This window comes from Polyodon spathula, chromosome 11 (genome assembly GCF_017654505.1).
Source record: "Polyodon spathula isolate WHYD16114869_AA chromosome 11, ASM1765450v1, whole genome shotgun sequence".
Taxonomy (NCBI): Eukaryota; Metazoa; Chordata; class Actinopteri; order Acipenseriformes; family Polyodontidae; genus Polyodon; species Polyodon spathula.
Window position 1 is genome coordinate 26,263,365 of NC_054544.1, and position 22,293 is coordinate 26,285,657.

Below are 22,293 nucleotides of genomic sequence, written 5' to 3' on the forward strand. Positions count from 1 at the left end.
AGTGGAGCTAATGTAATCAAGGGTCTGTTATTTTCTGGTTGGGCTGCAGGAACTCCCTTGGAAGTGTGTTGAGTATTGTATTGATGCCAGCAATTGGATTCATTTGGATTTGGCATGGCTCGCATGAGAATGCAGGAAACAAATGGTCAGAAAATCCTGAGTATAAGCAAACAACTGTCTGTTTCTGCATCTTTAGTTGTGTCTTACAGACATTTTGCTGTGTGAGTGTATATGTGTTTGTGTGTTTTTGTGTTAATGTACAGTACATACTACACATATTTACATAGAGATTATACAGAAAATCATTATCATCATAGGAAATGAATTATTCTTAGTTCATCAAGAATGTTTTGCTTTTGCTTTTTTAGTAGGTTACAGATGCTATTCAAAATGCAGGTACATTAACCATCTGTAATTACACTGCAGTGATCATTTACTAATGTGAGTTACATGATGGGGTGTGGAGATTAAAGGGAGGCATGAAAGTTTGCTTTGTTTGTGCTTCTCTTTGTTTGGTGCACGCTTCGTCATCTCTCTGATGTAATGTTCAGTCGTTTGCTTGCCGTTTGAATATTAAAATCATGATATATCTCCCTTGCATCCAAACACCCCAGTTTTCTTTATTATGCATAACAAGCTTTTTCGTAAACTGCAGTTTTTTCCTCTGACGTAATTTCCTGCTGCACTGTGACACGGATGGCTTGGAGGTTTACGTCAGATGGGGTTAAAATGCCCCATCCATATAAAATGGTGAGAATGCATTGTCAACAGCAAGAGATTATTGATAATCTGGCTGCTGACCGTCAGTATGAGAAAGCCTGTGCTGAATGTGATAGAGGGGTAAACTAGGTCACTGATAGCCAGTTAATCCCTTGGATAGAATATAAAAACATGCAGCTCTGGCTGAACAGGGGTTAGTGTGTTCAGCAGTGGAATGAGACACGAATCAAAAAAGCTAAAATACAAATAATAATTGCTACCCGAGCTGGTTTTACACCAGCATGACACTTGTTTGTTCCTTATCTGTTTTGTCTGTTTTGTTTGGTCCACCATGCCGTTTTATTTTTTTATTGTTTTGTTTTTGTTTAAATATGTTATTTATTATTAACACCCATGTATCATGGTTTCCATACCCCAGTACTGTGTATGTCTCCTACCTGGTCTGACGTCATCCCATTCACTGAGAGATACATGACAGGAACTACTGCTGGGTGAGACGCTAATGCACTCAGGGCTTTTATGAAATAATAAACACTTTATACAAGAAACAAAGAAAATGGTACAAGGGCCAAATTATCAAAAACTAATCCAGATACCAAACAAATACCTTGCGGTTACAGTGATTACAGCTCGGTAGCGGTTGTTTATCTCTTTCTTTTGACATTCGAACACTCTGCCATGGTTCCTCTTTCCTCTCTGGTATATAGGGGCGGATGGATTAACTGCATGTCAATTACCTTGTTTATCCCTCGGCCACATTCTGCATGGGTTCTGTAATAAGCTTGGCCGACAGCTAATTCATCAATAAATAATTGGCTGCTGACCATGCATTCTCACGAGATGTTATTTTAAAACAATAATAAATAGACAGGTTTTCCACCCATCATATATTTATAAAATCGTAATAATAATAATAATAATAATAATAATAATAAAAAAATAATAATAATAATAATAATAATAATAATAATAATAATAATAAAAACATAAAATACACACGGTCTTCTTGTACCACATGCACCAAAAAATGTCCCCTAAAGACCAGAGTTGTGTCCAGACCAGAGCGACGTGTGGCCCTCTGCAGGAACACATCCGGTTTGACAAGGAAGAACTACTATATCATTATGTAGAATAATCAGTTTCAAGTTTTATTTTAAATAGCACTTTAATAATATTAGTTCCATATCTTGTGTCAATTTAAGGTCATTATTATGGAGGTAATTAGCTAGTCTTTTTATTTTATTAGGTTATAGCATTTTCTTTTCCTCGCATACAAGCTAAAAATAAGTATTTTAATGTCTTTGTGAACTACATTGTGGTCTGTGATTTTATGTAGCCAACACTTTATTATCCTATTTCTTCAAGTGGTTTATTGTGTGAATATTTTCTTTTAAAATAAATTATTACTTGCAGTTTACAAAATCATATGCTATAGTTTCAATACATTTCGCATTGTTTTAATTTCACCCTCCCTTCCTGTTAATGAACACATCCAGCAGCTGTCTGTAATGAAAACAGTTACTTACATGTAACCAGTGGGTCCTCATAAATCACAAAAGTAGACGTGAAAAAACATGAGAGAGGTATAAAATGTATCGCATTAGTGCCAAATCAATTTGAAATATGACATTGCCAGTACGGGTATGCTTCAGTCACAAAGCATGGCTCTAGCAATTCAAATTGCCCTTCCTGTTGGCCATATCTGTTTTTTAGGCATAACTGTTCTCACTGTAACAGGTGAATATAATTGGAATATTGTATAATGGTAACTTACTGCAGAAGCATAGGTACAATAGCAATTCTCTTGATACCAGATTTCCCCCCTTGGTCATGCATTTGAAAAAGCTTTGTGAAAACGTTTGTAATTCTGTATGGTCATTGGTATTCATTTTAAACAGCAGGACATTAAATTAAATCTACAGGCAATTTTTAAATCACAGGACTGAACGAGATTAAAATCCATGCATCTTTTTTCTGCGCTGGTTTCTGGCTGTTTTGAATCCGCTGAAATAACCTTACAACTAGTTTTATTTAACTCTGTTGTTTGGGTAATACGTCAGAGGTCATGTGTGTTGGCCCCATCCAGTCCTCCATGGTTCTGAGGCTGAAAATGTGTTTACTCTGCAAGAGCAGGGTGATGTATTATCATTTTAATGTTCAAACTGCAATGCATCAGAGTAAGGAAAAACTTTTACGCAACATGGTACACTTTTGTTTTGTTAAACAAAGATTTATTTAACATAATGTAGCACCAGCTAATTGGGCCATATTTTCAAAGTGTTTATTCCAGTCTTTAATTAACTTTTTTTTAAACTTTTTTTTTTAAAGTTGAAAATTCAACAGTAATGTATGGAACTAACAAACAAGCAACTGGAGACCTTCAGTCACATTGCTGAGATGTTACATACTAGTTCAGTAAATAGGTGTTTTTCGCCATCAAAAAAACAGGAGTTAATTAAAAGACAGGAGTAAACTCTTAATAATGAAAATACATGTTTACTACGTGTTTCTTTCACAACTGCACAATTGAGACCTACTTAACGAATGGAAGTGAGCAACAGGTAAGATTTAGGGAATAATTAAAAAAAAAAAAAAGATTTATGGCGTTGTTTTGTTAGCTATAATCATTTAAAATAATAAATAATTTCAAACTACAGCATAGTATAGAAGAGTAGTGGGAGAGAGTGAGCCTGCTGTACACACTTACCCTCTGTGTGTGAGTATCCCTCAGCCGTCACCTTCCACTGCACCAGAACCCCGAGCAGGGAGAGCACGGGCCACACCCCCAGGATGACCCAGCTGAACCAGCACACAGGCCGCTGGGGGGCCACCTTGACACGCTCGTACACATACTGCACCAGCAGGGACAGCTCGATGAAGTAGTCCACCGTGACGGTGATGATGGCGCTGCCAAAGACTGCGGTGGAGAGGGTGGTGAAGCAGCGTTGCCACTGCAGGGTGAACACGGCAAACAGCATGCCTGTGCCCAGGAGCAGTCCCAGGGGGATCCAGACTGTGGGTGGGTGGTAGAACTGCTCCATCACCACCAGCGTGGCCAACGCTACCAGTAGCCCCAGCAGCAGCCCGACCATGAAGAGCCCCACGCTGCGCACCAGCATGGTGACCAGGCCGCACAGCACCCCGATGGCCAGGCCAATGCCAGCGCTGGCCTCCACGCTTAGCTGCGTGTCCAGCACCCGCTCCTTGTAGCACAGCATGAATATGATGATGGAGCCGAACATGAGGCCCGTCAGGAACATCACCGCCTTGAAGCAGCGGTAGCCTGGGGAGAGACAGCGAGAGCGACATTGTTAGCAGAGTCAATAACAGGCCCTGCAGCTGAACATGCAGCCTGTCTGTCAGAGTGAGAGAGGCAGAGCAAACTTTTTAACATTTATACCAACGTAACTAAATGCACCTGTTCTGTAAAACTACTGCTATTTTAGTTTTATTAATGTGCAGTACATAATACACTATATACTACATGTGTACACAAGCTCATTCATGAATACAGTCTCACAAAATATATCATAAAAAATTAATTATTGCAATACAACTGGAGGATTCACTTTGAAATGCCAGTACACTAGTTACCGTTTACTGATTTTTACTACATGCACAGTTTACTAATGTACAGTTCACTGAAGTCTTTAAAAAAGTTAACCCTAACCAATACTAGAAGTGCAGCACAGAAACCAGGACCAGCTATCACACTTCTTTACACAGAGAGTGGTGAGGGGAAGGCATAGCTCTCTTGTCATGTTTTGATGCTGAATCATTTGGACTCTTTAAGACCCAACTTGACACAGTTTGGAGATGAATCAGCTACTATGAACCAGACAAGTACAGAATGGCCTCTCTCGTTCAAATATTTTCAGATGTTCTAAATTAAATTTTTTCTACTTCCATCTATAATCTTTTAAACTGAGTAATCTACTCAAATGTGTTCTTAAAGAGTAACTAGCCGGGTTCCAAAAGATATAGCGTTACACGTCCTCACTTGTTGCTACAACTGTTTACATGACCTACCTGTAATTTTTTCTTTTCATTGTTAACCTCCTGTTATGGGGTATCCCTTGTCCCTGTCTGTATTATGTATTATTTTGTATTTGTCTTATTATTTAAGACATATTATTTAATTTGTAAAAAACATGATGTTTTGTTGTTGTTGTTTTTGCAGCATGGATAGGGCTAAACTTCTCCAGCCATGCTAAACCCACGCAGAATGTGACCATCTCCAGATTGATTGATTGGTTTATTAATTAATTTGGAGACGGTCAAATGTATATAAACCCGCAGCCTTGGCTGATCGGGGAAGGTGTTCAGAGGTGGAACGATAAGAACTGAAACTAAAAGAATATAACAATTGTTCGCCGCACTGGCTTTTCACCAGCGTCATACTTGTTTTATTTAGTGCTTGATTTGTGTTTTGACTGTTTGTTTTGGCCAATGATCCATTCTGTTTTGTGAAGTGTTTTGTTTTCTGTTTAAACCTTTTATTTTTACAATTAATCTGCGCAACAGCGCAATTCACTCAACACTCTGTTTGCATATCCTTCCTGGTCTGACCTCACCACAAGCTAACCTGCCACAGAAGGTGTCCTGTGTGGGATAAATAACCCCTCCACGAGTCAGACCAGGAAAGTACTGCAGGCATTTTTTTATTAAAAAAAGGAGAATTAAACAAATAAATAAATAAAAATGGGGAGACAGAGCCAGAAGAAGGTTGGGCAACAGCAGCGAGGAGGGATGACCGGAGGGCAGTTGGGAAGTCTACCTCAGTGCTCTCGAGGCCTTGAATATGTACCCTGTTCGTGGTGAACACTACCTGCTGCACCCTCCTCCACCACTAGAGGGCTGCCGAGCCTGCAACGCCTGGGGAGGCCTGTTTGTCATCACCCGGGGCTTTGTTGTATCCAGCAGCAGCATTTGTGCTGCAGGAAATTCTGGCGCCAGGGCCAAGAAAAGGGAACCGCTGAACACGGAGAAGGGGGGAAAGGTGAGAAGACCACCTTCACCCATAGCAGTATCCCTGTCGGAATATCCCGTGCTAACAGCAACATGGCCACTGACAGAGCCACCGCCATCACACGTGTTTGCTGCTGACCCCCGGGAATTTGCTGTGGTCGCTGGCGGAGAATGCCACACCGCTGTCTGCCTTTCTGCTCCTGGCGCTGTCACTAGTAGCATGTCGGCTGCCACACCTGCCTTTGTTGCAAGAGCCAGCCTTGCCGTTGCCAACTTTGCCACAGGTAGCATTTCTGCTACCGGAGTGGGTCACGCTGCTATCAACCTTTCCGATGCCAGCAGGGCCACAGGAGGAGGACTTTGCCCCGCTGTGATGGGGTACCCCCTGCCCCTGTGTGTATTATGTATTATTTTGTATTTGTGTTATTATTATTGAAAATGTATTGTTTAATTTGTATGAAACATGATGTTTTGTTATTGTTGTTTTAGCAGCATGGATGGGATTTGAGTCTATACATTCCATAGAGTTGAAATATCTCTCTATGAAGAGAGCCCTTTTACTAGCCATCACCTCCAGCAAGCGGGCTATTGAGCTATTGGCTCTGTCTGTGCACAGTTCCTATATGCACGTTTGGTACAATGGAAACAGGGTATTGTTGCGCACAAACCCTGCTTTGCTTCTGAGGAGACGGATTGAATTCCCTCTGCTCTGTTCGGGTATTGAGAAGTTCTGTGCATAGGACGAGAGTGCTGCATCAGTCTGACCAGCTCTTCATCTGTTATAGTGAAAGGACCCAGGGTCAAGCCCTCTTGAAGCAACGACTGTCCCACTGCATTGTGGATACAATCTCAATTTTGTATAATAATGCCAGCTTACGCTGCGCACTCTGCTAGAAGGGTGGCAACTTCATGGGCCCTCTTTAGAGCAGCCTCATTGTATGATATATGTACTCTGGCTAGCTGGGCTACTTTGCACACATTCTCCAGCTTCTACTGACTTAATGGGTCCTTGAGTTTGCAAACTTGCACTACAAACATTAGTTTGGCGGTAGGGAGACGTCCCTTGTCTGCTCTCCACTCACACTCCCTTGCGACGGCTTTGGTATACCTTCACATTGTGTGGTGGTCGTCTTCGAATTGAAAGGGAATGTTAGCTTACATTCGTGAGTTTGATGCCACTGGGAGATTACCCCCCAACAAGAACTACAGATCTAAAGGTTTTCAGGGACATGTGGCCCCAATAGAGGGGTGGTCTTACTACCAAAGTCAAAGCTTCTCAAAGAATTTGAATGATTTATTTCAGTTTTCTAAATCAAATGTGCAAATGAGTTCCATTGTGTTGCATCCACATTTTCAGAGGGTTTGGCAATGTAAAACATTTTGGTTTTGCTAGAGAGGTCATTTAACATTGGCTTGTTATGTTTGGGGCTGCTGATGGTAGCCTAATACAGGGCTTTATATTGACATCAAAAGGAGCAAACTGGCTGTGCTTTCCCTAGGTGGTCTTAAAGTGAGGCTTTACTGCAATGAACATTACACCTGACCTTCTAAACTAGGCAGGAGCGAGGATGAACTGCAACACCTTCTTTCAGAATACTCAATGATAAACATGCCCTGCTCGTTCCATCTCCTTGCATACATCATTAACACAATAATAGTATTTCTCTGGCTCACAGTCAGTCTGTAAGGGAAACACAGTCGTTTTCAGAGAAATCCACTAGATCTGTATATAATCTCTTCATGGGAATTATTCAAAAAAGTTGTATGTGCATCTTTGAAAGAATCACGTTTTAGCAAAGATATACAGTAATCCATTGTTTATCGTCCCACCACATATCCACCCTAACCGTTTATCCGAAAGGCACAGGTGTCATTGTCCATCAAATCAAAAGTACAAAGGTCACTCTTGAAATCAGGACTTAAAGGGTGTGTTGCAGTAAGAATACCTGTTAAGAAACGGGAACAAGACTAAAAGGCTAAAATATGCACAAGAACACAGAAACTGGACTATGGAACAATGGTCAAAGGTGCTTTGGACTGTTGATGAATGGACAACGACACCTGTGCCTTCTGTCAGTTTTGTTGTTAACGCAATGCTCGTCTTCTTTCTATTCCTTAAGGATAGCACCTTCAAGTATTGCTCATCCTTGTTAGACAACTTTCTGGGTCTTCCAGTCCTGGGTTTGTCAATTACAGATGATGTTTCTCTGTACTTGCTGATTATACTTCAGACACCACACCTTCAAAATTGAGTGATGCCAGCTATTTCACTCCATGTTTTTCTTCTTTAAGCAAGTCAAGGTTGTTATAGTAGTAGAAAACACTAGTGGAGGTTTTGAGTAAAATGTTGATGCTCATAATGCATCAGAGTAGAAACACGCAACATGTCTAAGATTTCTGCACAGCAATGTATATGTTTGCTATTCTTTAAAAACGACAAATTTGAGACCCATGCAGCTCACTGAAGTGCAATATGGGTAAGGCTCTTTGTTTTCAGATTTTATTATTGGTTACGTGATGTCCCTTTAAAGGTATATTGACCGACTCCGTTTCTTAATTAAACTCCTGGAAAAGCATTGATTGTGAAACAAGATCACTTTTGTTTTTTCTCCTGTAACTTAAATGGCATGATGATTCTCTTTCACTGATAATGTAAAAAAAAAAAAAAAGGCAGCTCCTTATTTTTTATTCACACCGAACACAAAAAGCGTGTTCATTTAAATTGCTTTTCCTGGATTTAAAATCTTAAATGATTAGTTGCAAAAATGTTACAACCTGTTTTGCAAATTAGAAGTTCCTCTTAATTACGGTTTAACTAAATTAATTTAACTTCACTCGATATTTGCATTCAGTTTGAATTAATTAAGGAGCTGCCTTTTTTTTTTGAGAAAAAACTCAAGTGAACTGGAATGGAGTCTGCTCAAAAGAAGGGACAATATAATATCAAAAATACAAATTGAAACGAAGAGCCCTATCTATGGGTAAGATTCATGGAATTATTTTGTTAGCTATATTTTTTTAACCCCATCCCTGCTAAGCTAAAACAATACCTACAATATGTAGATAGGCCCAGGTCATTGGCCCTGTCACAGTGTCATACAAATCATCTTGTGTGTATTTTAATGACCTACAGGGGTTACAACATTTTAATCTGTCAAAATTCCAAGTTAAAAAATAAATAAATAAATACTAACAACCTCTTTTTATTTTGATCCTTTAAAAGTCATGCAGCTTTTGAGTTTTTTGCTTTGAAAGTGATCATGTTAAAAAATACCTTTACACAGCTGCCAGGGTTTTCTCTTCTCTTATATTTCATTAGTTTTCATTCCCCAGAGACCTGTGTGACTTTTTTGAAGTGGCTGAAAGCATGTTTGCCCAATGCAGTGTCTGTGATTGAACCCTTTCTGAATGCTATCAAAACAGCTGTACTATGTCTGGTTATATTTTTTTTTTTTTTTTTTCTCACAAAGAAAGGAGACCAAACAACTTCCTGCCAAATGAATACCCAGAGCCTATCATGTGGAACATGAGATGGTATAGCAAAAAGGTAAACAGAGTCCAATAAAGAGTTGTTGTTGCAGATGATGATATATACCTAACCTCTAACATTATCACTAATCATTTAGAACATTATAAATCTAAAGCAGTTTTATTGCCAAAATAATATTTGTATTCTTAGTTTGCCTGTGTAAGTTACCTGTATATTTGCAGAATTTTTGATAAAAGTGAAGCTGTCAGTTGCTTTGTGCTTAGGATCCTGCTTTATGGTATGTTTTCCCAATGCTCTGTATTCCAACAGAGAAGCTCATGTGTGCAAAAAGTAGCATTTCCTTCTGTATCTAATTTCTTACCAAAAGTGTGCTGTGTACTGCTTAATACTGTGGTAAATGGGAAGTAATGTTTAATATCCAGTTAAAAGGTAACTCATTTTTATAAAATGAATATTTAATATACCAGTGTATTTTTTTCTTGACCCACTTATTGTTTTAACGGTGCCATTCAGTTAACTGAAGCTTCCAAAAAAAAGAAAAAGTCAACTCCCCACTATTTCTTTTTTCATTTATTTTTTATTACAGATTAGATAGAAAGTAAATAGAAATTATTTTTACAAAATCAATGTTTCAAAAAGGTTAGAAATTACAGCTGTGCATACCTACTGTAGAGGTCAAAACAAGGTCAGAAATTGAGTAAAGTCATTGAAAAAAGCAAGTGAGCGTCTTAACCAAGACCCCATTCACACTTACTGAGTCGGCTTGGGCCGTCTCTGGGCCACCTCAAATTTCTGTTCACAGTTGAGGTTTTAGGGGGCCTAAGTGCGTTCACATATGTGGCTGAAAAGGAAGCCTAAATTGAGGCGAAGTGCTTGTCAGGCATGTAATCAGTGAAGTAAACACTGCGTTCGCGGAAGTCAACATAAGATACTGAGCTGAGAAATTTGCAAACGTAAATGTCCATCTTATTTTTTGCAACACTGTTGGTACTGTACTTATAGCATAATATACGCGTGTGTTGACAGTGCAGTCAGTTACTGTGGAAAGAAGCAATCGTGTTGGATCATGCGTAAATGCAGCAAACAAGGACGTGTACATTACATTAGTCACAATACAGATTATTATATTAACAGTGACTGAATATGCAACGTTCAATGCATTATCAATATTGAGATTTACAATCTTAGCTACAATCTGAAATGTGTGTGTGTGTGTGTGTGTATAGATATATATAGTAAGTTTTATCGTTTTAATGAACAGCGCGTGTAAAATACACAGCGTGTGTGAAAATAAATTGGACCTGACGTGCCTGACAAGCGCGGAATAAATGGACCACTAAGGGTTAATTTCTGCATCGTCCCAGTTGCTACCTCTTAAAACCACCATTGTTTGATCTACTATGCTCCACCTAGTAGGGGAGTGGTTTGAGCTCCGTCACCGCATTGACGCGTTAAGGCCGGCCCAGGGCCTGCGTTGGGTTCACACAGGCAGACAGGCCGGCCCTGAGGCAGCATTGCCTACTTTAGGCTGCATCAAAAAGCTGGTCTAAATTTCACCCGGCCCAGGGCCGCCTTTTCATTTTTCGAGCGTTAACACATGAGATAAGGCGGCCCTGGGCCGGGCTAAACCGCAAGTGTGAACGGGGTCTAAGATGTAAAAGAGCCAGGCTCGTCTGCATTCGTGGATATAGAGCTTTGAACCTCCTCTCACTGGCGAGGGAAACAATCATTAACTGCAGTGCATCACACAACACTGTCCGCTACAAACAGTAAACATGATCTAATATAAAGAAAAAAAATTATGGGAACCAAAGTGTTATTAAAATGTAGCAGATAGCTCTCTCTATTTCCCAGAGCCCCCCAGCTCCAACTCACTCACCAAAGAAGCAGTAGATGACCCCAAAGAGACAGCACATGGCACAAACCACCGAGGGGACAACCTCATAGCGACGCTCAATCTCCTGATCACAGCTGTACATGCGCTCCGGGCTGCCATCTGCAGGGAGCAGCTTGAAGTGTAGGCTCTGCAGGTTTGAGGTCATGGTGCTGGGAGGAGGGGAGATGATGAGAGGAGATCAGGGCACACTTCCCATCCACAAGGGGGTACCTGAGACAGAGAGAGAAGAGGTGAGTACAGCCAGGAGACACTGTCAGTATCTCCACACACTAGGCAACTTCTTAAAGCGTTTTTTAAAAGTCCTCAACAAAAACTAAGAGCATATCACTCCATGTGGAACCATGTGGTATTGGATATCGGTTTTAAAATAAGAATATGTTTGCTGTAACATGTATTTATTTCAAAACTGCACATTTCAGACCTATGTAGCTAAAGTGCAAAATTGATTATTTTGGTTAGCTACTTTAAGAGATGATGTGAAGGGACTGCATCTCTCACTTGCTTCGCGGACGCATGCGTGTGTTTGCAGGAGAGATGATGTGAAGGGATAGCATCTCTCACTGGCTTCGCGGACACATGCGCGTTTGCAGGAGAGATGATGTGAAGGGAAAGCATCTCTCACTGGCTTCACGGATGCATAAACATGTTTGCTGGAGAGATGATGGGAAGGGATAGCATCTCTCACTGGCTTCGCGGATGCATGTACATGTTTGCAGGAGAGATGATGTGAAGGGAAAGTATCTCTCACTGGCTTCGCGGATGCATGCGCATGTTTGCAGGAGAGAGTGAGCCACTCCAACTGAAACTGGTTGCAGAGAAAAGCAGCTGGGGATTGGCTAACTGCAGATTCCTAAACAGCAAATGGCCATGTCCCAGGAAGCACGTGACTATAAAAGACACATCTGACACAGCCCAGCCTTGTTCGTGCCATGCAGCCGGGCAGATTCTTCTCTTGCGGTAATCAAGACAAATAAAAAAGAACTTTGCATCTGAACACTGTGTGTAACACTGGGGTCAGTGTTTGTGACAGAGCGGTAAGTGAATATAGGTGAGTGCAGTGCAGAGCGGACACAAAACAGACTGACAATGACTTTCAGGTGTAAGGGAGTTTATTGATTTCAATTAGCAATATCTAGAGCCTTATGGCAAACACCTGTAAATAATAATGTTGGAGTTATACAGCAGCGTGTATCACTTGGTATTTGTAAATCCCCGGGTGTGACCCTTAACTGAAAGTCCAGTTTGCACACCTACACTAAACACAGAACACAAACACAGTTTTTAGTGACTGTGAATTAGTGTTAGTGGTGCAATACAATTCTCTGTGAATGCAGGGGTGAAAGTGACGTCCGGGTTGGTGCTGGCTTGCGCTACAGCTCCGGATCGTGTTACTGGCAGTCTAGTTTTAAAGACAGACAGACAGTTACAATAGACACTAAACATACAGACAAAACTCACGGTTCACAGCAAATAACATGGGCTCCTTGTAGGTTGTATCTAACCATTTACCAAGGAACAAATGAACCTTAGGTTAACGAACGCATCCACTCCTCCAATCCGCAGATGCCACTCCGTTCCCGATCCGGGTCACTAGGTTTGGGTACCATAGCTCCGCCCCTTTTCTAGATGGGCGACTTCCACCTAACCCAAGGAATAAAATGTCATGCCATTTAGTCCAGGGTACTCTGTTCCTTTTACACAGCACCCACACAGGTCTGGAGGGAGATCTAATACCAAGACTCATTCGATCTCTGTTACAATGTTCAATCAGGATTTTCAGATCTTCACAAACGTAAAGGAGTTGTCTGCTGGACTGCCTTTATAGCAGGAACAGTGCACTGCCATGTTCACCACACCTTTAGTTTTTCGTTTCTTTTTCAGAGTTTTTTTTTAAGCATTTTCCTTTTTACACTCCTTGTGTACTGTCTGCCATTGCCCTACCTGTGCTCATCATTGTGTGCTGTTAAAAATAAACCCCATGCGTCTGTGTGACATCTCAACATCAGCTCTGGTGTCTTCCCATCTTCCAGAGGTTGCACCCACTCACCCTTAGTATCACAGATGGTTTTAATGTTACCCCTGCCAAACTAAAACAATACATACAACATTGGAATATTTTTAACGTGCAGGGCTTGTGTGCATTTTAATGTGGCCAAAAGTGGTTACAACTTCACTGGGACACTGGGTTACCTTACCTACGGTCCAGATTTATGCTCATTGGCTCCTGTGAAAACTACATGTTACAAAACTAGACACATTCAACTCAAAAGGTTTATTTATAGGCTCAGAAGTATGGTTCCGTTATTTGCTACAATATTTGTAATATTAACAGTTTGATATTTCCATTGCCAAATTGATGATACATATCTAATAATTCATCTTAATTAAGGCTAGGATGAATATGCACTAAATGGTGTAATAACAATCTACTGTTAAACTGTATCATTTCTTTACACTATTCAGTTCTCATTACTTAAAATGACAGCAAGTACAGCAAGTCTCTCCCTGCTTGTGTAACGGGTAGGCTGGGCATGAATAAGCGACCCTGAACACCGCAAGCGAGCATCGTAACCACTATGCAAAAGAGCCAGGCTCCTCACCTCATTGACAGGGGATGCAATCTGTAACAGCAGTGAATCACACAACACTGCCTGTTACACCTGCCTCTCAAGCTCTTTATCTTTCAACACCCTGCTAGAGCCAAAGCACTTTGCTACAGAACGTGATTTTTTGTTTATCAAAGTAGTTAACTTTGTTTAGCTTCTCCAGCATTACCCAACGGTGAAGGGAGGGAGCTGCATTTAAAAGCATTGACCTGATTTAATGATAAAAAATTAAATGTAAGCATATAAGCTGTATTCATATTTTATTTTTGATAATTTAAAAATCATCTCTGTTGAAAATGATGAGGATGTACAATGTGTTGCTGCAATCTGCGTATTAAACAATGAGGATGCAGCAGTCTACTTAGTGTGAGGAAGGGATGGGTTGATAAACCAGGGAGTGATTAAAGCACCATATCCCAGATGGGTTCAGTGTCTACTGGCTGGATTTACAGCCCATGGTTGGGATGAGGATGAGGGTGAGGTCTCTAATAAATCCTCTGGTTAAGGTCTACACTGCCATGCTAAAGTGTATGATTAATTCTCAGCTGTAATCTTTTTATGTCATTTTTATTGAAAACATAAAGGGCTATCACAGACTATACCCCAAGTGTGGTAAGAAGAGGATGCAGGGTGCCTTTCAATAAGTAGCACAACATTAAACTCTTAGGATGGATTACGCATATTTATAATAATAAGCACTACACCCTTAATCGCCACTAAAATAAACTTAGTTCGCCAGCACTGCCAGTCTGTGCTGTACTAATGAAGCCCATTCAGAGCTGTCCAGTGCCGTTGTCACAGGAAATAAGTTAGCTGGGAAATAAGTTAGTGTTTGCCTTTTTCAGCCTTTCTACGCATGTGCAAATCTATATGTATATTTACGTTTCATTTGTATTATAAATGCATTTTATCTTCAGGAAATTACTCACTGTATTTTTTTTTTTTTTTTTTTTTAACAAATATTTTAAAAACATTACTTTGTTGGTATAATTTATGTCTATGCATAGTTAAAATTACTACTTGCCAAATGTGTATTTCCTTTTAAAAAGTTTGTGGACATGTCATATACTGTGGGGTAAGCAAATAAGTGTTTATGTAGGCTCATTTTAACAAAGTTGTTATTTTCATGGTAAATTGCTCGGTGACTTTGAACCTTTTTAATAAATTGAGTGGGAAAGTGGGTATAAACACTTTCCATCACGTAAAGAATAATGTTTTTGACGTTGTAATGAAGTCTACGTGGGATATCTAAACCTGTTAATATAGAAAATGTACACGTTTTTAGTGGAAGATGGTGTTTTAAGGTGTACATATAATTTGAGAAACACACAAAACGATTTGCTTCCTATACACACCGTCCTAAAGTGCAGTTATATTATTGTGAGGAATGGACTTATAATAGAGGTGAGGAATGGACTCTTATAACAGAGGTTAAGAATGGACTCTTATAATAGAGGTTAAGAATGGACTCTTATAATAGAGGTTAAGAATGGACTCTTATAATAGAGGTTAAGAATGGGCTCTTATAATAGAGGTGAGGAATGGATTCTTATAACAGAGGTGAGGAATGGGCTCTTATAATAGAGGTGAGGAATGGAGTCTTATAATAGAGGGTAGGAATGGGCTCTTATAATAGAGGTTAAGAATGGGCTCTTACAATAGAGGTGAGAAATGGAGTCTTATAATAGAGGTTAAGAATGGGCTCTTATAATAGAGGTGAGGAATGGGCTCTTATAATAGAGGTGAGGAATGTGCTCTTATAATAGAGGTTAAGAATGGGCTCTTATAATAGAGGTTAAGAATGGGCTCTTATAATAGAGGTTAAGAATGGGCTGTTATTCATGTTCTATATGCTTCCCTGCTGCTGGTTGCTATCCATGACACACCAGCTTGGTATAAAGGCAGCTGGAGGCATTTTTTTCAAACTGCTTGTTTTATATTCTGTAATATGCTTTTAGCTAAATCCATTAATCACACCAAGCAGTCCCATTTTGTAACACATCAACAGCACTCAGAATCTCTCCTGTGCCCCCTCACATGTATTTTTAAGACGAAACATCCAGGGATGTTGTCTTTTTGTTTTTTGTTTTTTTTACTTTTCTTGATGGTGTTTGAAGGAGTTAATATTAATGTGAAATATCAGGTATATTAATGAATGTATTCTTCTTCTTCTTGTTTGGATTCACTTTGTATCATTTGAATTTTCAGTTTACATACTTGCGACCTTTTCACAGCACTCCTGTCATCTCAGTATAGATCTCAGAATCATATCAAAATCAAATCTGTTGCCCTGGCACATTCTGCCCCTAATAGATATCAGAAATGGAAAATTTGTTCTAACTGATGTATTTGACATCTACTAGAGTAATGCAGGGGGACAGGTTCATTGTTACACTCTGGTGTACCAAAAACACTTGGTGGTTAGATATGAGGTCACAGGGCTGTATTTAATTTCAGAATTTTAAAAAATGAATTTAGGTGCATACACCTGCTCTGGCTAGGGCACACCCAATACAGGTTCCAGCATACCACTGCAATAGAGAGGTTAACATTACACTGAAGCAAGGAAGTGCAGTTCTTATTTGATAAAAGCTCACTTCCCCTATGATATCAGCTTCTATGCATCTTTTAGAAATGACATGAAAAAGACTCACTTTTCATTGTCTTGAAATTAAATAGCCATTATTTTTACAGTCATTTGATTTTTCAGGTCCCGGGATCCCTTGTAGTCTACTGTGTGGAACTAGGAACTCAATAAACTTTCTGTGAAAATAATGAAAAACAGCTGACCTGCTGTGAGCTTGGTGTAATACTGCAGAATCATTGTAGCTAACAGAACCATTCCAAAGCTCTTACCTGTTTTGCACCTGTTTCCACTTGCAACATTAGTCTCAAATGTGAGATGTTCAAAGAAATATGACATAACAAACACATATTTGCTGTTTAAGTATTGATATTGTGTACAACGTTAGGTTAAAGCAAGTTCTCCATTTATATGCCTTATTTTCAGGTCATCTGTTACAGTTGAACTTCCTATGTCATTTCACCATAACAGTGTTTTCTGGATCAAAGCATGTTGCTAGCTGGAAGAATCTCAAGTCAATAGAGAAAGCGTTGGTTTATGACAGACAAGACACCACTGAAGGGGTGGGGGACAGGTGACTTGCCCAAACAAGTCCAATACTAACTGAAAGAGTGATTTATTTTTAACCAAGACTAGTACCTTTTAAGTGTTTTAAAAAAAAGAGAGATGTATAAGATGGGTTTCTTTCAGAACTGCACATTTGCGACCTATAAACCACAAAATTATTTTATTAATTTTTTCTTTTTTTATGACAAAAAAACAAGCACAGCAACATCCAGCAAAACTACATGATGTGCAGACACAACGCAAATTAGTGCTTGGATGCACCCAGGGTTTCAATATTCTTTAAAAAATGTAAACAAATATTCTTTAAAAACCAAAAAAACAGATGTATATTAAAGTAAAAAAATCTCTCAGGAGTACCTCATCCAAATACCTATTAAAATAAGGTGCACACTTATGTACAGTTATTTCAGACACCATTGATGCATTGGTTTCCTTTGTAAGTTATCGTGTTGATACACAGTCACATATAAACTTACAAACATACTAATTTTTTAAATTATATTTCAAGTATTTGTTTGAATATTTCAATATTTGTCCCAGCACTAACGCAAATCAGTGCATGAAGCCATGGCCTTTAGCATCTATGGTAGATGAGGGATATCTAGCACACAGGTGGATGAAAAGAAAGGGGCTGACAGCTCTGTTAAAGCTCTTACCATCAACAAGGAAGCCCAGGAACTGTGCTGAATCTAATATAATGCTATGAAAAGGTCTTCAAAAGGTTTTCTGTCTATGATAAGAACAGAATCTGCATGCACAGGCTGGAGTAGGTCCAGGTGATGCTTCAGCCTTAGCAACACTGCACCTCTCCAACGTGATATATTGCCAAATCACGAAACAGAGCTTCACACCCACACATCATGATGGTGTCAGAGGATGGCATTGTGGCGCAATACAAACACAGTCATGCCCACGCAGCGCACACTGGGCTGTTTGTAGATTACTGCCAACACACAATACTGCGCCCCCATTCCACCTGGAGGTATTGGTAGAACGTGGAGGTTTGAAACCTGGATTAAAATGCAGTGTAGCCTTCTCACTGGATAGAATTTGGAGGTGTAAAACCTGGATTAAAATGCAGTGTGCAGACTTCTCACTGGATATAATGTGGAGGTGTAAAACCTGGATTAAAATGGAATGTGCAGTCTTCTCACTGGATTTTTGATCATGCTGCTTTTGAGATTAAACCAGAAATGAAGACTTTGTGTGTAGCTTGTTGACCAGTATAAACGCATGACAGACTGGATGAAAGATTACCCATTACAGACTTCATACTGATCCCCAGCTCATATAGCTTTGGAGCTCAGTGTTGTCCAGGACCAGCTGTGTAGGAAACGTCTAGCATTATTTCAACGCATCAGCTGTGTTAACAATGCCTGTCAATCTATTATAAACTCTTCTGTATAGTGAATTAGCTACACTACCAGCACGTTCAGGACTTAGGAGCAAAGTAAGTGCGGGCTAGGCCAGTAATTGGATGGGAGAAATGGCTGGGTATGGAGTATTGTTCATAGAGTACTGTAGTTACTCAAACAAATGAGGAGAGCTGAATAACCCATGAGTCCCCAAAGAGTGAGATACCACAGCACTATGAATAAATCATGGAGTATTCAAGGCTCTCGGGACGAGAGTTCCCGTGTCCTTTATTCATGAATGGTTTGTCGGGACTCTCTGGTTTGCAGAGACGTGGGCAGCCCCACCGCAGACTATTACAGTTTGTTTTTTAATCAGGCAGGTAAAGCAGCTGCATTGTGTGAGTACAAGCTTCAGAATGTTGGCTGGCTCATACTCTGCATAACCTACTACTAGATATCAACCCTACTACCTGTATCAAATTTACTGAAAAAATACAAGTCTACTATAGCAATAATTACATAAAACAGACATTGTTTGACACACATGTTTGATATATGGTAATAAATAAATAAATAATAAAAACACATAAAAAAAAAAGCTTTTTGTGGAAAAGGTCAGAATCATTAGGCTAGATTTTCAGTTTGTTTGCGCATTTAGCAGTCACTGTAATACAGAGTTTGAGTACAGAATGATATCTGGTACGACACTAGATTAAAGAAATCTCTGTTTTCACCTGTGTCATTTCACCAAGAGGGTGAATTGCTCCAACCCCTTCAACCCCTCTCTCTACTGACTGACTTGCTCTAAGCCAGTAACATGACACAGAAATTGCTCAGAGATTTCCCCTGAGAGTGAGGCACGAAAAGTGAGCGCTTTCTTCACCCCAATGTAGCAGAATCTTCGAAAATGAATTACATGTTTCAAAGTGCACGTTTCAGACTTACAATATATAGCAATTGGACAACAGATGTTTGGAATTATTTTTTTCGCTACAATCATTTTCAGTTTTATTTAAGAAACAATAATCTTTCAACCAAAATATTTCCTCAATTCATAAATCTAGCCACACTGTAGCACCTTAAACCACCTTCAACTAGATCACTGTGTGTAAATGGTATGGATTTCACAGACCCACTGAGGAATAAGGCCTGATCCACATCCTCTACTTCACTACACACCAATAAGATGAAGCACAAGGAAGTCACAGTAAATAATGTACCTGTATAGAATCTGATGCTTATGAAGGAGCAGTATCAAATATAACCACTAGGTATCCAGGAATGATTCTATTGAAATATAAATCATGAAATCACAGCCAATCAAACCGGCATTCAAACTGGCAGAACAATCCTGTGGTTAAAGGAATAGACTTGTAAACAGGAACCCCCGGTTCAAATCCCTGCTCACTCACCAATTCATTGTGTGACCCTGAGCAAGTCACTTAACCTCCTTGTGCTCTGTTGTTCTTAGTGACTGCAGCTGATGCACAGTTCAAACACCCTAATCTCTAAGTCTCCATGGATAAAGGTGTCTGCTAAACAAACAATAATAACAATAATAATAATAATAATAATAATAATAATAATAATACCCTTGGGGTGCGCTGGTAAACACAGTCTGATACTCTCTGGGCACCCAGAAAGAGGAGAGACACAAACGGCTATGATGTCACCCGTCCCTGAGTGACAATTTACTCATTATTATTAGTGTTTGGAAGACTACCAGCTGACAACAGTGCTTAATATATGGAAAACAGCAACTATGTGTTGTGTTCCTTTTTATATAAAAGCTAAACATACAATAAGTAAATATGTACAGTGGACCCTGTCTTATGGTAGAGGAATTAGCAATCCTTTTGCTCAAGAAGACACTGTACATACAGTATTAACATATATTACTGATCTCTTTCCAGGATTACCTGGCCAAATGGTGCTGGGGTCCCAGTCCTTGCTGAAGGATAAAAGGGTATTTCTCAGGAGTTATTAATAACACATGTATTATTCATTTGGTATTTATGAGCGACAGTTGTTCATTAGTCAACAGCACAGCTCAGGTTTCAGGCACAGTCGCAGCAATGAAGGCAGATCATGGGCAGTGTAACAATAAGATATGGTTTGAACAGAAATAAAAAAGGGTTTGCTTGTAATGCTTATTTTGTCAGTTTAAGTGAATTCATATATATGGCTGTAGGTTTTGATTAGGATAGTGGGTTCTCATCACAAACTTTAATATTAAAGATTTTAATATCTTGATTCTACATCAAGGTTTTTTTAAATAGACATCTATATTAGCAGCCACCTATGGAATGCTTCACAGGGGAGAACGCCCCTCCCGTTTCCAATCTGTTGCCATGGCTACATAAACCTAAAGATCAAGCTTCTGCAGGCTGTTAAGCAGTCAGTGTGTCAGGAATCTCCCCTCCTCCCCTAGCAACAGTGGCATAGCCAATCACTGCAAGACTTCTCTGCCTCTTCAGTCTCCAGCAAACAGTCAGGACTGACACTGCAAATCCTTCATTAACCCTTCAGGGACTGCACCTAGCAATGTAAACAATTAATCATTTGCTCGTCTCTTCGATTATTTCATTATTTCTACTGACCTCTTCCAGTCAGGAATAGCCTGTTTTTTTAGTATGGCTGTTCAGTTTTGATAATACTGTTTTGTCCAACTTAATTAATACATACAATACTGTACCAACCACAATCTGTGATATTACCAATCAATGACAATCCATTAATTAAATAATATCAGTTGGATCATATTATCAGTCCCTGAGATGTACCTGTGGTGTTGAACACATATCCACATTGGTTACCAAGTGAAATACTGCATTTTAAACCAAAGTCCCCTGCAGACGGGGCATATGGGAAAGATACTAATCCAGTTACAGACCTTCACCTGCCTTTAAAACACAGTCCTGACAGGCCTGAAGCTGCTCCTGTTTCTTATCCTCAGCCCCTCGCTGAGAACGCTAATTCTAGGTCCCTGTCAGGCCTCCCTCCAAGCACTGCTGGGGCTGGACTGAAGGACTCACATTTCTCAGGGATGACATGCCAGAGTCACCTCGGTTCATTAAACTGAAACTGAATGCTGTGAAAATCCTTTTCTTGTAGCTGCTGCTGACACTGCTCCCTTGTGTGTTTATTGAGCTCCATTAGAAGGTGCTACTTTTACATTTCTGCTCTACTAGTCCTGCAGAGTTCGTTATTTGAACGCAGCAGAGCAATTGTGCAAGGTTGCCAGCTTTCTTGGTTATATTGGGATTTTAGAGACTGCATTATATACAGATACATAGTAGAAGAAAATAAATCACTGTAAAATTGTGATTATTTCAGACCTTGTTAAGAAAGATGAAGTGACAATTAACAAAATAACAGGTTTATGATAACCAAGTTCATTCTTAAATGTTCATGTTGATTTCAAACATTAAATTCACATACTTTTGCGTCCCATCCTGCATATAGAAACAAAAGGCCCTCTTCACAAAGATGTAACTTTTGATTTTTGATGTTCATGAAAACTTTAGATTTTTAAGCTTATTTAAATTTTCTAGAGAAAAAAAAAAAAATCAGAATAATATATCTGATTCATCAAAATCAAGGGCCTTTTCACAAAGCTTTACAGAAAGGGCCCGATTGAAGAAGCTCAGTAAAGAGCAAATGTATTGGTCATATTGGAAAAGGATGGGTTGTGAATTAGGTAGCTAAATCTTTTAAAAGAATGAACTTTTGGCAGTATCAGTTGAATTTAGGTATCAATCGTGTTTTTCCAATACAGCTTTTAGGACGTCTCCAAAGTTACACAGTACAGAGTACAGGCAGAATGATCAACGCCGGCTTCATACATTAACACTATTCTGAAACAGTGGATTCCAGAAACAAATTAGAACCCTCACAACAAAGGATTCTGTGCATATTCCAATTCCAAAAGAACCCTCACAGCAAAGGATTCTGTGCATATTCCAATTCCAAAAGAACCCTCACAGCAAAGGATTCTGTGCATATTCCAATTCCAAAAGAACCCTCACAGCAAAGGATTCTGTGCATATTCACTACAAAGCATGTCACCAAAATCACATCAGTTTAAATCTACATACAAAAAGAAA

At 39.5% G+C, this 22,293-nt stretch overlaps 1 protein-coding gene across 4 annotated transcripts in view; it reads right to left on the reverse strand.

Annotated features, from left to right (window-relative positions):
• The window catches only part of LOC121323270 (transmembrane protein 198-B-like), a 109,035-nt gene that overhangs the window by 28,183 nt on the left and 58,559 nt on the right, over window positions 1–22,293 (reverse strand). For all 4 annotated transcript variants that reach the window (XM_041264238.1, XM_041264242.1, XM_041264239.1 and 1 more), the window contains exons 2-3: window positions 11,058–11,285; window positions 3,428–4,003 (exon numbers count right to left, since the gene is read on the reverse strand). In XM_041264238.1, coding sequence (XP_041120172.1) covers window positions 3,428–4,003; window positions 11,058–11,220 — 739 coding nt within the window. In that variant the 5' untranslated portion in view covers window positions 11,221–11,285. The remainder of the gene's footprint in view (window positions 1–3,427; window positions 4,004–11,057; window positions 11,286–22,293) is intronic.